This window comes from Solea solea, chromosome 9 (genome assembly GCF_958295425.1).
Source record: "Solea solea chromosome 9, fSolSol10.1, whole genome shotgun sequence".
NCBI classification, from domain to species: domain Eukaryota; kingdom Metazoa; phylum Chordata; class Actinopteri; order Pleuronectiformes; family Soleidae; genus Solea; species Solea solea.
In genome coordinates, this window is record NC_081142.1 from 8,715,620 (window position 1) to 8,730,521 (window position 14,902).

General features: G+C 38.1%; 1 protein-coding gene and 1 long non-coding RNA gene across 2 annotated transcripts in view; both read right to left on the bottom strand.

Moving 5' to 3' along the window:
- Positions 1–1,124: 1,124 nt before the first annotated feature.
- LOC131465912 (uncharacterized) lies at positions 1,125–4,722 on the bottom strand. Its single transcript, XR_009241352.1, has 3 exons — positions 4,595–4,722; positions 1,810–1,916; positions 1,125–1,547 (listed from the first exon to the last, which is right to left on the bottom strand). It is a non-coding gene; the product is annotated as an uncharacterized LOC131465912 (long non-coding RNA).
- A 1,073-nt stretch (positions 4,723–5,795) lies between these two features.
- trabd2b (TraB domain containing 2B) overlaps positions 5,796–14,902 on the bottom strand; it is a 63,018-nt gene continuing 53,911 nt past the window's right edge. The window contains exons 5-7 of the mRNA XM_058639453.1: positions 10,061–10,157; positions 7,419–7,697; positions 5,796–6,614 (exon numbers count right to left, since the gene is read on the bottom strand). Of these exons, the coding sequence (XP_058495436.1) occupies positions 6,380–6,614; positions 7,419–7,697; positions 10,061–10,157 (611 nt within the window). The 3' untranslated portion in view covers positions 5,796–6,379. The remainder of the gene's footprint in view (positions 6,615–7,418; positions 7,698–10,060; positions 10,158–14,902) is intronic.

Consider the following 14,902-nt stretch of genomic DNA (forward strand, 5'->3'; position numbering starts at 1 on the left):
CAGTTTGTTCTAAAAAACTTGCTCTTGACATTTTAACACCATCTAAGGGGCAACAGTAAGGGAGGGGAAGACACTTATTAAAGATAAGTGTGAAATTAAAAGTAGCTTTATAATTATAGAAAATGTTAAATATTTGTTTCTATTAGATTGATTTCATCATAAATCTAATACATTTTATAAATCTCATAAAATACCCTTACCCTTATTATTTTACTTTAGTAGTGATTAATTTTGTCACACCAATAAATTGGTAATAAAATCTGCACATGAATGTAACATTCAATTCAAAAAAACATTTATCATACATTTATAAAACCACAGAATCCCTTTTATCTCACGTCATTTTTTAAACATCTTTAAATAAAGAAATCTTATTTTGAACATGTTTGTAAACGGAACCAATGTTCCGTAAACAATTTAGGTTATCTTGCAAATTCACAACAAAATGACCAGACAATGTAATAAACATAGCAAAAACAATTTTATGTACTTTTAAAAAAATATATATATAACAATAAATCTATAAATATACTTTGTCTGTAGGCTGTTAAGATATGTTCTAAATAATATGTGTTTCTAACCTCAGATTAGATTAATAAATACAATTTTTATTAGATTCAAGTGCTTACTTAAAAATTAAAAAGACAATTTATCATTGCATTTCACGGTCATTTCAGGGTTAATGAATTTTTTTATCTGTTTAATATGTTGTTCAAAATGCGGTGTCTCTCACTACCTGCCAATGTAATAGTATTAGGCCTTTATAAGCGCTATTTTAAAAGCAGTGCTGTGTGAGTGAACGGTGACGTTATTAGAACTCTAGCCCCACTTAGCGGTAGAAGTAGAGAAGTGCAGTTTATATCTATAAAGCAAAGTAAACTGCACTAGCAATACTCACCTATAGCTTGTAACTTTACTTATAATTATACCATTGCATCTAATTACAAAACCCAACAAAACGTTACTCTTGTTTCTGTGTTATTACTCATCTTTGTTATATTCTATGTAATTGAGTAATATTTATTATGAATGTTTTAGTAAATATTAATTGAATTAAGTAAATATTTTAACTATTCTATTAAATAATTCAATATTTTCCAAAAACAAATATGTGCAGCTTAAGGGTTGTTTGAAATACACTTTTATTTCACATTTGAAATGGCATAGATATATTTAAATTGCTACATAACATAACCACAAACACATGGCCATAGAACGTCTTGCTAGCGCAAATTTTCTAATTCTATAATTCCATCAATTGGGCTCTTTTATAAACTTAAAAACACTGAAGCTTTCACTTCCTCATGGATTTTATAGGCAGAAATTCATTGAGAAGGAAAACAAAAGACATTCTCAGGATGTTCAGGACGGAACGGACTTATATAAAACTGAGCAACACTTGAAATCACTGTCAGAAAAGCTGACTCTTTTAAAAATAAAAATAACACTGGTGCTTTCATTTTCTTGTGGAGAGACTGGACATTTGCTGACATTCTCAGGGTGTGTCAGCCGTGGAGTCCAAATTAGCAGTCAGAAGGTCCTATGTTCTGTACAAAAAAAAAAAAAAGGTTATCTATATGCTTTTCACCTAATTTCTACTAACTCAAGGATGCACATTGATATTAAATTTTTTTAAATTTACATATATGGCCCTGTGATGGACTGGTGAACTGCCCAGGGTATACCCCACCCATCGCCCTATGTCAGCCGAGATTGGCACAGAACTCCCCGCGACCCTCAGGGGATAAAGCAGTAGAAAATGGATGGATGGATATTACAAATTATGTGTACATTATTTTGTAATATTACCTGTATGGCCAGGTGTCTTGCTTTTGTAGTCCTAAGTAGTTGCTATTGTGATACAAAGGCTGATGCTCCTCATGTTCTTAAAGACTGTTGTGACTTCCTGTTCAAGTCTAAAAGGAAAACAGAAATGTAATGACAAGAAGCAGTAACTCACTTTACATAGCGCTGTAAAGTGACAACAACAGAGTTATACTTTCTATATAATAAGTACATAACAAATAACATAACCTGCTGGTTAGACCAGGGTAACTGCTGGTGTATGTGATGTGACATTATTGTTATAATACAGTTTTCAAAGGGAAAGTCATTGAAAGTAGTTAAGAAAGAATAAGCAAAAACAGTTACACAGACAAATGCATTCCTCCAGCACAGTTATGGCTCCCACAGAGTCGGGCGTACTGTACCCATACTGTGAGCGACGCTGACCTGTGCGCACCGTCCGCGAACGTTTGAGGTTTCATGGTCCAGCGTATCGTGTTGCATTTAATACAGGTCTATGTGAAGACTTGAGTGAAACTGAATGCGTGTACACGGAGACCGCGCTATGGGGTATCCACACGTATTTCTTGATTTGAATGTGTGTTTTGAGATCCACAAATAAAAAAATCCAATTTGTAACTTGTATATGGATTTTTACAAATATAGATTAGTATTTGTAAATAATATTAAATTTGTAAAACTGAAAATTGCATTTGTGAATTGTGATTCTGCATTTGTGGACCGCCAGCACACACATTCCTCTCTTTCCAGTCATGGATTTTTGAGACCGTCTTTGCGTGAAAGTCGCACAGATCGACACGTATGTGCAGAAGGTGATCTACAAGTATGTCTGGATTTGCATGCGTGTTTTTAGATCCACACATAAAAAAAAAATAATAATAATAAGTAAATTGTATATTGATTTTTACAAATAATATGACATTTGTAAAACTGAAAATTGCATTTGTGATTCCACATTTGTGGATCGCCAGCACACGCATTCCTCTCTTTCTACAGTTAAGGATTTGTGAGACGTTATATTTGTCTCAATAATGCTTCCTTTCATCAGCAGGTGGCACTGTTTTACAAGTACAATCTAGCTAAAGTGACAATGCACTCCATGGCATGGATGTATTATAAGAACTGGATAGAGCACCTCCCCTTCGGCATGTCCATAAAGAGCGAAAGGCATGATGGGAGTACGTTACTAACATGTGCAAGTGGATTTCATGAATACTGATTGCACGTTTGCTTCGGGCTTTAAACCATGGATTTGTAAATGAACGTCAAAACCAACGATAGTGAATGTCGTAAGCTGAAAAGTATAATGACGTCATTACAGGTTAAAATGATCAATTTAATGGTTCTGGCTTTTAAGTGTTGTTACAGGAATTATGTTGTTTTCTTGGACAATTTTTGCTTGATTTTCTATTCACTGATATACTGTATGCTAATAACTGTCACAGGACTCAGAGATTTTATACATCATTGTCCAAGAAAATAATTTCAACATTAAGTACTTTCATGATGAATAAAAAAAAACAATTTCATTGAATATTAACCATGAATATTATTTTTGGTCTCATTGCTATGCTTTTTATTTTGGTTTAAATTTCAAAATTTCTGTTTTTGTATAGGTGGCTTACAAATAAATCTAAATTATCATTATAATTACAATTTATGGTAAATATAATAATCATCAAATATTAAAATAAAGTCAGGCCAGAAAACCTGCAGACTCATGATCATATTTAGGAATAACAATGTGTTAAACGTAATTTTATAACTCCAGATTATTTCACTCTACTTCATGTGTTTATCACATTTATCAGTAACTTTATGAACGATAGTGACGATAAGAGAAGCAGCCTCCCCGGGAGTCAGTGGTGATGTGAGCGCAGGTCTCAGTGCAACACACGGTCACAGCTCCACAGTCCACACCGTCATCTGACCCGTGTTCACGATGCCAGTACGACTCCACACAGCAGGTCGTTGACTCATTGGCTGCCATTGACAGCTATAGACGTCAATTCGACCACTGCTCTGAAAATGGCTGGCAGACAATTAATACATCAATAATAAGTTTGAAAATAAATACGAATGAGCAACGAATAAATAACTAAAACCTGCTTTGTTGTAATATTTAAAAAAAAAATGTAAAAGAAGTGCCTTAATTTATTAACATTTCACATAAAGTCAAATCAAGAAATACGTGTGGATCACCCTCTGCACATATACAAATATTACTGGAACGAATTTAACCGCATACCCCATGATCCGGTTTGTTTGTTTTTTTTTTATTACACACCTCCAGGCGGTGAAAAAAAAAACTTTTATGACAGCAATTATTTCAAAGTAGACCATGGTCGTTTTTATGCGTTCACAAATACACATATACAATCATAAATCAACTCAAGTCTATTGTATCAGTATCAACAATTGAAAATGTCAAAGGACTTCAACTTCAGTGACTTGTAACGGTCGAATAGTGGAGTTGGGGGTGGTTGGGGGGTCAACAGAGCTGACAGCACAACTTTTCCTTATTTCTGTAAAACGCATATCATGTAACAATGAAATTCACTCGTTCCAGCCAGCACACCACTTCCAGATTTGATAAAACCACGAGCTCATGTAATGAGGGCGAAAAGGACATACCTCGTGCCAGCAAAGTTAGTTAGCTAGTTAGCTAGCTACCAGGAAAATACTCTATTTGCTAGCGCCGCAGCCGCCGCTGCTTTCAGTGCGGAGAAACTGATTTAACCAGGTAAGCCAACAGGAACGTAAAAAGTTTGTTTCGCTTAAAACTTACCTTCATGGTTCCATATTAGTCACGTTCCGTCTCAGTCAAACTCCGCCAATCTAGTAGAGATGTGGACCATGGACGTGTAGTTCGTGCCTGACGAAAAACCGCTGAAATGCGGGGCGGGGCTTTTGACGTCATGCTCCGAATGCGGAGAAGGTTGCCAGATTCACTGATGTCACTCAATTACATTTTACTTGGAAATATCAACTAATTAAGCCAATGAACTGGTTTAGTGAAAATTACCTGGATGGAATGATTCAATTTACATTATAGCATAAAATTCCATCATGATACAGCAATACATGAAACGTTTTTTTAGAATTTCAAAATAAAACTGTTTGTTTAAATAATATTCACACATACACACACACAGGTCTGTAAAAATCCTAAACAGACACTTACACTTGATACTGAGTGGTGGGCCACATGTTAGAGACCCCGTGCTAGAGGAAAGTCTTTCTCCAGCTCAACCAGCAGAGGGCAGATTAACACAAGCTGTTACACTTAACCTCAGTCTGCACTGATAACTGTACATTTAACTGCAAGTTATATTTTCAACACATCATTTGTGTGTAATTACTTAAGGTAAGATTTGTTTTACTCAATTTACAGTGCTTAAAAATGTATTAGACCACCATCCAAAGCCACAGCTGCCCTAAATTAGTAATTATCAAAATCATTTTTTATGTTTCTGTAACGGTTAATACACTAGTATGTAGATTATTGTTATCCATGAATTTTCAAACTTACTGTTTTACATAAAACCAGAAAAAATAGTAAAGCACATTATTATTTCTTGATTAAGATGTCAAATTATAGTTATTTACTTGCATTCCTGAACAGAAAAAAAAATAGATTTAGTGGTTGAATATTATGCTAGATTAATTTCTCACTCCTCAAATTTGGGTAGAAAAAAAATGAATTCAGTTTGTATTCACCTTTTTCAAAGATTATTAAAATATTTATGTTTTCTCATTTTTATGACAGGTGGTCAAATTTGTTAAGCACTGTATATTGGTATATATACATGTGAAATGCACACATGTCTGACACTGGAAGGTGCATTTTGATTAGTCAAATGTCAAAATGAATGAATAATAACTGAATAATGATACAACACACTAAGTCCACAGAGAGTTTACTGTATGTCATTACCACCAAAATAAATCATTTCTCTGGTGGAGAGAAATAAGCATTGCACACTTGATTGGTTTTGAAAGTTTATTTTTGTTTCATGTTTCTTCAAAAAGCAAGAAAATATACTCCTTTCTTCAAGAAATAATAAATATACAATATTTCTTTATGAACAAAATGGACAATTTACAACAGTGGTGACGCGTGTACCACCCTCTACACAGTATTCTTTGACTTTTTTTGCGTTATAAAAATGGTTTGTTCTCATTAGTAATGTCAGTCTTATTTTTCTATACAGTATTACATTTTATTAGGTCGACAATTCCACCACACAATCTCCTCAGCATCACAGGTCTTCATTGTGCTACATGTTTGTAATTCTATGGTAATACTTTCATGAGGTTTGAAGACTCCACCCATGGCTGAGAGCTTATTCCACACACTTTGAGACTTGGCCATTCCGGCAGGTTGGAGCCCTTGCTGTGGTGAAGGCCAAACAGCAGCAGGACTGTCCCAATTTAGGACATCATGTTCTGACTAAAACCTCTTGTATGTTTTGATGGTCATTCCTGTTGTTTATCAGGTACATTCCACTGCTGTTGTACGGACGACATAGTGTCTGAGTGTTTGTCTGTGAGATAACGCTGTGTCTTGTGGTCAGGAGGTAAACAGCACGTTTGATAAGATCCAGGCTAAAAGACAAGATAGTGTGAGGGTGCTGTGGACTGAGGTTGCCTGAGCTGAGCTGGGACGAGGTGACACGGAGGACGATGGAGCTGCCTGTCGCTCTGTGACGTAGCTCTCCACCAGTCTGTGCTGCTCCTGATGGGTGAGTGGAGGCTCCACTGTCACATAGCCATTGATTATCCTCACATTTGTTGGTGCCGTTGTACTGGAGAAAAGACAACACAAGAGATCATGGTTCTGCTTAAAACTTGCATTAAAAAAAGTTAAAAAATTAAAGCTGCATGCAGCGTTGACCAGACCCTGACACATGTACATGTGGCTAGCACATCTGCTAAATTCTGAAAACTGGACGAGTAAGGAAGATGTGATTTCCTCCTCATATGCCTTTGTTTTGGGTTGCCATAGCTACTGTGGTAGGGAATTTCATCTGCCTTTGATGTGTGAGAGGCAGATTGTGTCTGTCTACGTTCAATTTCACTGCGGGAAAAATTAAAGCTGTAAGTGCATAACTTTTAAATATAAACAAATCTCTCTTACACATAAACCATTGTCAAACGAGTTCATGCAACGCTGATTAAGCTTTGTTTCTTAGTACAGCAGTATTTACTGTGCTACTCAGCAACATACTTCCCATGCTGTGCACACATGAATTGTTTTATGTCAAGACAGATGGAGGCAACTGCAACATTGCTCGAGTAAAGCAAGCCAGCTGCAAGCAAGTATGACTGAAAACAAATAAAAGCCCACTAAAAATGTCTGAATTAATTCTCCTTGAAAACCTGGTTGTTAGAGTTTTTGTGTAATTCATATTCCCAAAAATTAAATTGTTCGGGAGAGAAACAAGAGGAAGGTGGAAAATAATATTATATTATGTATTAATGTCTTCAATAACATTAATCTTGCTCAACCTTATTGAAAAAGATTTTTTTTTTTTTTTTTTTTACTGAAAAAGAAAAAAACACACACACACCAAGCAGGAAATCGAATAAAGTTATCTTGATTTTCTCACCCATCCCCAATGCGAACCCACAGGTCACTGAAGAGACGGGGTCGCCCATGGCCACGGTGGGCTTTGCGAGGCCGCTTGTGTCGCCCAAATTCCTCCAGTTGGCTCAGGCTGTCAGGGAGCAGCATGTGAGGAAGCTCCTCACCACCCAGTCCAGGAATGTCCTCTGGGTCCTCCAGATCCACCTCTGATGGACTGGTCTGCCAGCCGGTGGGAGACACAGTGGCTGAGTCAGTGCTCTCTTCACTGGACCCTGCTGCAGGTTCTTCAGCTGGTTTACTCCTGAAGTAACAGGACAGAGAGAATAAGTATCATTTTTTCTTAATTAAAAACCCCCTTTCTGAACTTAGCTTCTCTAAAAACTCCCCCTTTTTTAGAGTAAATGCTATTTTTTCCCTGGTCCCTGAACACTCTACTCCATTTACATTTTAGACCATTTTCAATTAAGTCAAATGCAGTATATGAGCGCCACACAGGATTCCTTCCTATATAAACACTGTACTGAATGACCAAAATACTCAAGAGGCCATGTTTGAGGAAGCTGTAAGTCTTGTGACTGGACAAGTGCGTCAAAAACTGACATCTGTCCAAAGCAGACCACCCAGAATCACCAACTCCTCCAAAGTGTTTGCCATGCTCCTCTTTCTTCCACCCATTACTCATACTTTCTCTGCTCTTGTTCTTTTTCTGTCAGCATAGCTTTGTGTTTCAAGGTGGAACATCAAAAAAGAGCCTAAATTATACACATCATGAGCACTGAGACAAGCAGTGGGAAGTAAAAAAAATGAAAATGAAAAATCAGATTATAAACATTATATGTTATGATGGATTGGTTTAGTCGTGATTTTCGCTGCTTACTTTTAATTTGCTTGATCATAAATCTGATGCTCTGCACTTTTACTACAGGCTTCAGAGACACCCATTCAGGTCTGATGTTTGGTTAGGGTGATGATAGCTCCAGGCCTGTGGTCAAGCTACTGTGGAGCCAAACCCAGCAGTAGTCTGCTCTGTCAGTCAGTCATATAATCACTCTCAGAGAACCTTCTGCCAGTCGAGTCGAAAACCCTCCAGGTCTGAGGCTAAGAAGTTTTCATAAACACCTCTCACGCAGCCATCTTGTGGTGTTTTCCTTTGCCTGTCCCATCACCTGTCGTATCAGCAAGTGTCAGCATGCATGCACACGTATAAAGTGTGTGGTCGTATGAGTGTGCAGCAAACACGAGCGTTTTGTGACCACAGTAAGTCAGTCCACTTGTCAAGCTTCTAAACCAGAGCCACTGGCTAAAGCCCACAACTGTGCACGCAGAGCAGAGGGAAACGGGGAGGCTACGTTTACAGCCGCTGTAATTGGCAGTGAGACGTTTGTAAAAGCCCCGGCTGGATGGTGGTACGGGGATGTTTTTACTGTTACAAAGAGATTCCCCCCTTGTTGTGCCTTGTTTTTCCATTTCCACACTGATTCAAATGGCTCTTATAACTATTTTATGGACCCATGGATCAGCCTGAGAGGGGAGCGGCTCTGTGCCAAAGATAGGAACACACACGCACACACACACATACACATACACTGTAATATAAAGCAAGTTTGTAGAAGAAATTCAGCAGGAGAGAAGCCAAGCCTCTGTGTGAGGTGTGTGAGTTTGCATGCGCGTGCAGCCCTGCAGCCCTGCAGCCCTGTTCCTTGGCATTGTGCACCATTCCTCTCACCCTGCAAACACACATGTATGTGTGTATATTATGCGTTTGTGTTGACTGTGGTAACAGTGGCTGCTGAGAACAGACAGAACCTCCACTGGCAGCTTGCCGTTGGCCGGCAGATGCGAGAGCAAGGGAGGAAGGTGAGGGAGTTGATGAGCTATCAAAGCATTCCTGCATAGCTTAGCGTTATTTGTTGCAGAGCAGAATTTGGACAGCATCTGTTACAGTCTATATTACCATATCATCAACAATCTGATGTTCGTACACACAGCTATAATCACACTCCTCTCGTCTTTTTCCATTCATTATCTTGTCAGATCAGAAGATCCACGGTTTGGTTTCAAAGTAATGTGTGATTGCAACCTGGAGAAAACTGGAATCAACCAACCACTCCACATAACTCACACACACAGTATGTCATTTCTACCACTAGGGGTCTCTTATTGAAAACAATAGCAAAAGTGCTAGTTTAATTATGTCTGTGAGCAGAGTATGATCAAGGGAATTGTAGTCTCGCTTGATTTCCCTTTGCGGAAAGTGAGTAATCTTGATCCATTAGTAACAAATAACACACAATAAAATAAAAAAATAAAAATAAACACACTGGCCAAGTGGTTCTGGACATTTCTTTCCTCACTATAACTTTTTGAAGGGTTTTGCAATTAAGTTATAGCAGAGATTGTTGAGTGGATGGTAAAAGGTGACCAAAACAAATTGGCCATTACCTTAAATAGAATGGATTTCCATGGATTTTTAGACATTTAAATGCAGAAATGTCACACACTGTATTCAATATAAGAGACAATACTATTGGCTGTTGTGGTCAGATGTTAAAAGGGTAGCCATTGCAGGTTATTTTTACTGTTTTTCCCCACTAACACGTTTTTTTTTTTTATTTGTAAACACATGACACATCTGTTACAGTGCACTATTCTCTGCTTACTCACTCAGCGACTGGCTCTTGATGATCAGAGGGCATGTGGATGATCTCATAGCCTTCTTGCCTCAGGATGTCCAGCACACTGTGGTTCCCCAGGAAGTGGCCTGACAGTAGACAGAAAAAGAAGTTGTTGTTTTCTCTTTGAGTAGTAAGAATCTGATCGTGTTTATAGGAAAAATAAAACAGCTTCTTAATATTCCACAGCGGTTCAGTCTGAGATTGGAAGACATTTGTACAGACATTCATGGTCCTCAGATGATGTATCCCAAGAGACTTTGCTCTGTATCGCCACCATGCTGTTGACATTACATATGGATCATAAATTGTATTATCTAGGGTAGACTCTAATACCTGGTGGTCACTTAAAGCAGAGGTAGACAGGATATATTTGGCCATAATGAATAATAATAGAGAGCTCTCTGAGAGAAAGCACTCAGAGACCACAAACCTCCACCAAGGCAGCTCAGTTCCCCAGCGAGTTTTAAGTTATACTGCTCACAGAGAAACAAGCACATGTGGCCAAAAAACCAGAGGACTTGTATTCACCTTTTTCGACATAATACACATCAATTGATGTGAAAGAGAATTAGAATTATGCACCCTCTTTGAACTCTGTTTCCAGCATTGGTGAAATCTGGCCCATGACATGGGAAACTGACCAATCACAGGACAGTTCACAGAGCGAAGGCGTTCCCATTAGCTGCTCTCCTGTGCAGCTGTGCATACACATCCCATCAGTGGAAAGGTTGCTATTTCAGCATCAGTTAATGGTACAATGTGTGTGTTTATATGATGCCGTTCCCATACTTTACACTAGTACAGTTTTGCCATCGAGCTATACAGTACATACATAGAGTAGAGGAAACCACAGACCTCCCACTTGAACATTGACCCGCCCTTTGCACTAACCCACAGCGATAACTTCCTATACTGCAGAGCAACCTTAAAAAACACATTAACAGAAAACAATAAAGCACAATAAAACCTGTGTCAATTTCAATACAGCGTTTCAACGATGGAGAGATTGCTTCAGGTCATCACCCACTCAGAAAATCATCCATTTATAGACACCTTTATACCAACAACATGATAGTGCTATCTTTTATGTGCAGTCTATAGATACTACATTTACTATATTCTCAGGAAGTGGCCTGATGTGGTAAAATGATGAGACTGTGGCTGTGGTGTCAAAAGAAACAGGACTGTGGAGGATCAGCTAGATAACAGGGTCTATCCAAATGTAAGGTAGCTTATGTAGTGGACCCACTTGTTGCTCTGTAATGACCCCATATTGTAGACACTCAACCTCCTGACTGCTCCCTACCTCTCTCTACAATTCCTTCACCATGTACATGATTCCTTCGAGCTCACATCAAAGACATGGGCCCCAGCCCCACACTGATGAAAGCTGTTTTTTTATACTTCTCCCACCATCCAATAATCCGTCACGTCACTCAACACAGCAGCAAACTGTAATGTACCCTGAAATCACACCCTGCTCAACACATACAGGTTTGCACAGCTTTTCTTCTCAGGACTCTGCATTGAGACTGCATTTGGACAGTCTAACCAAAGCATTATCCCTAACATTAACCATAACCAGTTCATGCCTAACCTTAACCTCAACCTAACCACAATTCAGATTAACTACTTCCTCAGAAATGACGTTCTGCCTCATTAGGAGCAGGTTTTGGTCTCCATGAGGACTGAGGTCAGTGTTTATGCCAGAGAATCATAAAGAGGTAACAAATAAATCAAACACGCTCACACCTCGACTCACTGGAGCTTATTACCAACATGTTGACAATATTCAAGCCTCTCGCTTGCTTTTTGCTGGGCCCCTCTGCTCCCACTCAGCTCCTCACCCCCTGCCAATTTCATCATGATAATGTTCCTGATCATTCCTGAAAGTCAGAGAAAAAGGCACGCGGCGTTACATTCTCTTGGCAGCAGAGTTCAAAGGCAGCGCTGGGGGAGAGGCTGCAGAGTGAGAGGAAGCTTGTCACAACTGTGTCGGGGGAGAGAGTGAGGTCTTGACTGAGAAAAGGTGGGAATATGTACATGTGTGTTGTTGTGTTGACCAACGGGGATATCCTAAATCCTATCCTTAATAATCCAAAAATGAGTAATAAAGGAGACCAAAAAACAATTGCATGTCATCACCAAGTACTGCACACTAAAAACTACTTCAGTTGCTAACACTCAAATGAATGAGTTAAATGAAGACAATTTTATTTAACATAAATATTAAATCAACTTGTAATTATAATTATATTGAATTAACTTAATTGCTTTGCGTGTTACCAAAATAATTAACTTTTTGTCAACTGTTTTCTTTTTTCAGTGACAGATGGAACATGCAGGAGAGATTAAAAAATAAAAATAAAAATAGAAAATGAAGAAATCAAGTTTTAATTGATGGCAGTGGTGGTTGGTTTTTCAGTGATTCCATCACCCTGAAATATTTAATTTACTGGACAGATTACAGGGAAAATGTGTGCAACCATGGGATTAGCTCCAGAGTCAAAGAGTGAATCTAATACAATATAACTGAGGTGATCTCTTAACGTTTCATTTTGATTCATCATCAGTTGAAAATGAATATTTTTCTTATCAAATGTTTTACATCAAAAGGGTTTTCACTGAAACACATTTCTGTATAATATAAACATATTGCTCTCTTCTTTCCTTCAACATTCTTCATTCTATTCTTCCATCCTTTCCTCCTCCATACAGTGGCTGCATGCTGACAGATTCAACCCCTCATATCTGTGACAAGCAGATATGTCAGGGGAGAGAAGAACACCTCTTGAGTGCTCAGTGAGTGTGAGGTTAAACTGAATGTTTGATTTCCCGGTGTCACGAATACTTCACTCAGTCAGCTGAGCTTGAGCACAAAAACTCCAGTGATTGTCTCTGTAAACATGCAGCCACAACTTACCACCTCCTTACTTATCGTGTTAGCCTCACAAGTCAGGAAAAGCTATGAATGTATGTCTTTTTCTGAGCTATTTAACATCTTGTATTGTAACAGGAACTGGGAAGAGTAAGATTTGAATTGGTGTTAGATTCAGGTTAAGGTTAGGGATAATGTTTTGTTGAGGCTGTTAAAATGAATGCAATAGCTGCACAAACGCGTGTGTTTGTTTGTGAGTAATCCAGAGAGTAAACACTGTGGTGCTTCTGCAGCAAATGAAAGGTCCAACAAACCATTCAATTAAAAATTCAAAATGTAATGTGCTGAATGTCAAGCACATACACACTGACCGGATCAACATGTGTCATCAAGAATAAAGCAAAATTAAACTTTAAAAAACAATGTCCAAACACCATAATACAGAAAAAGCCCCATGTCCTACTTTTCTCTTTCCACCCCCCCTAAAATCGTAATTAAAAAATATGACCCAGGAATGCCAAAACTATTTGTTATTGTGAGTGTTAGTGTTATTGTGAAGATTTAAAACTCATTGTTCCTTTTTTAAAGTCCTCCGAGAGCCATATGATCACCATCTGTAAATTGTGTTGATATTTTACAGCTGTGACCTCTTTTCTTTTTTCTTTTTTTTTGCCCATGATTAATGTTTTTATGATTACACTCAGGCACTCAGAGCTCTTGGTTTAGAGTTGAGGAAAGATTGTGGTCCTGGTTAAATACTAAAACACTGAAAAGTGATTTGAGGCACTTGACTGGATGTATTTACTTACATAATTAGTGTTAACCCTGATTTCGGCATCAAAGTCTTCCTGCAGCATGCCCACCATCATCCACAACTTCCTACTGTACATAAGCAATTTTGCTTTCATCAATATTTACACAACATGTGTGTAATTTCTAGGTGTACGCGCTGATTACACAGTATGTTCTAAAGCATCCCACAGCATTTCTAAACATGCACAGCAATCATGTGTAAAGTGTAATTCCATGCCTTATTATACAGAGCTGAACTGGAGCACAGCTTTAATCTTCATCGTTAGTTTTTTTTTTTTTTATCACAGTCATTCATTTACAAAGTGATCTGTAGCTGCATGCTAAGGCTAAGGCAGCTGCAAACTTACTTGTGGTCTTGTGGCTTTGTACTACTTCTTTTAGCCAAATAATCCATTATGCGCCTGTCAGTCCACTGTCGTCACATTAATAATGCTATGCATTAAAAAAAAAACAGAAAGCACTAAGAGGCTGTCCACTTTCCCACATTCTCATATCTCATAAGGTTTATAATATATATTTAAAAAAACAAACATCTGTATCACCAGAGTCTGATCATTTCTTCCTTGGGCCACAGCAGTACATCCCCAAAATCAATTTATCCTTTCTGTTTTGAGCTATGCTGCTCACAATCCACTGTGACCTTTTGCAGTGTACACTTAGTTAGAGTGTTTCCCCTCTGGTTAATGCAGTTAATGACCCATCCCTGATTTCCACTTACAGTAGCAACTCTTTGTATTCCACATCCACATTCCACCACTTTGTCTGTTTATTGTCTGTTTATGTTTACCGTTGCCACCTCATGTCTCCTGCGCCTTCCTCTTGTCTTTACAGACACAACCGTATCTCTTAAGGCTGCTTTGCCCGTCTGGTTTTCAGTGCATTTTGATTTCTCACTCTCTACGTATATATATATATATATATATATATATGTTTCCCCTTTTCATCCCATCTTTTCTGTCTCTATTCTCTTTATGTCCACCGCTCTTTTCTTCCCATTCTATATCCTTCTGGACAACTTTCAAAATGCAAAGAGAACCTGGCTGAGGAGGAGGAGGAGGAGGAGATGAAGACAGAAAACACAGCAAGCAATTTGGTACAGCAGCCCTGAATGAAAGAACTGAAAAAAAAGTGCACACAGGA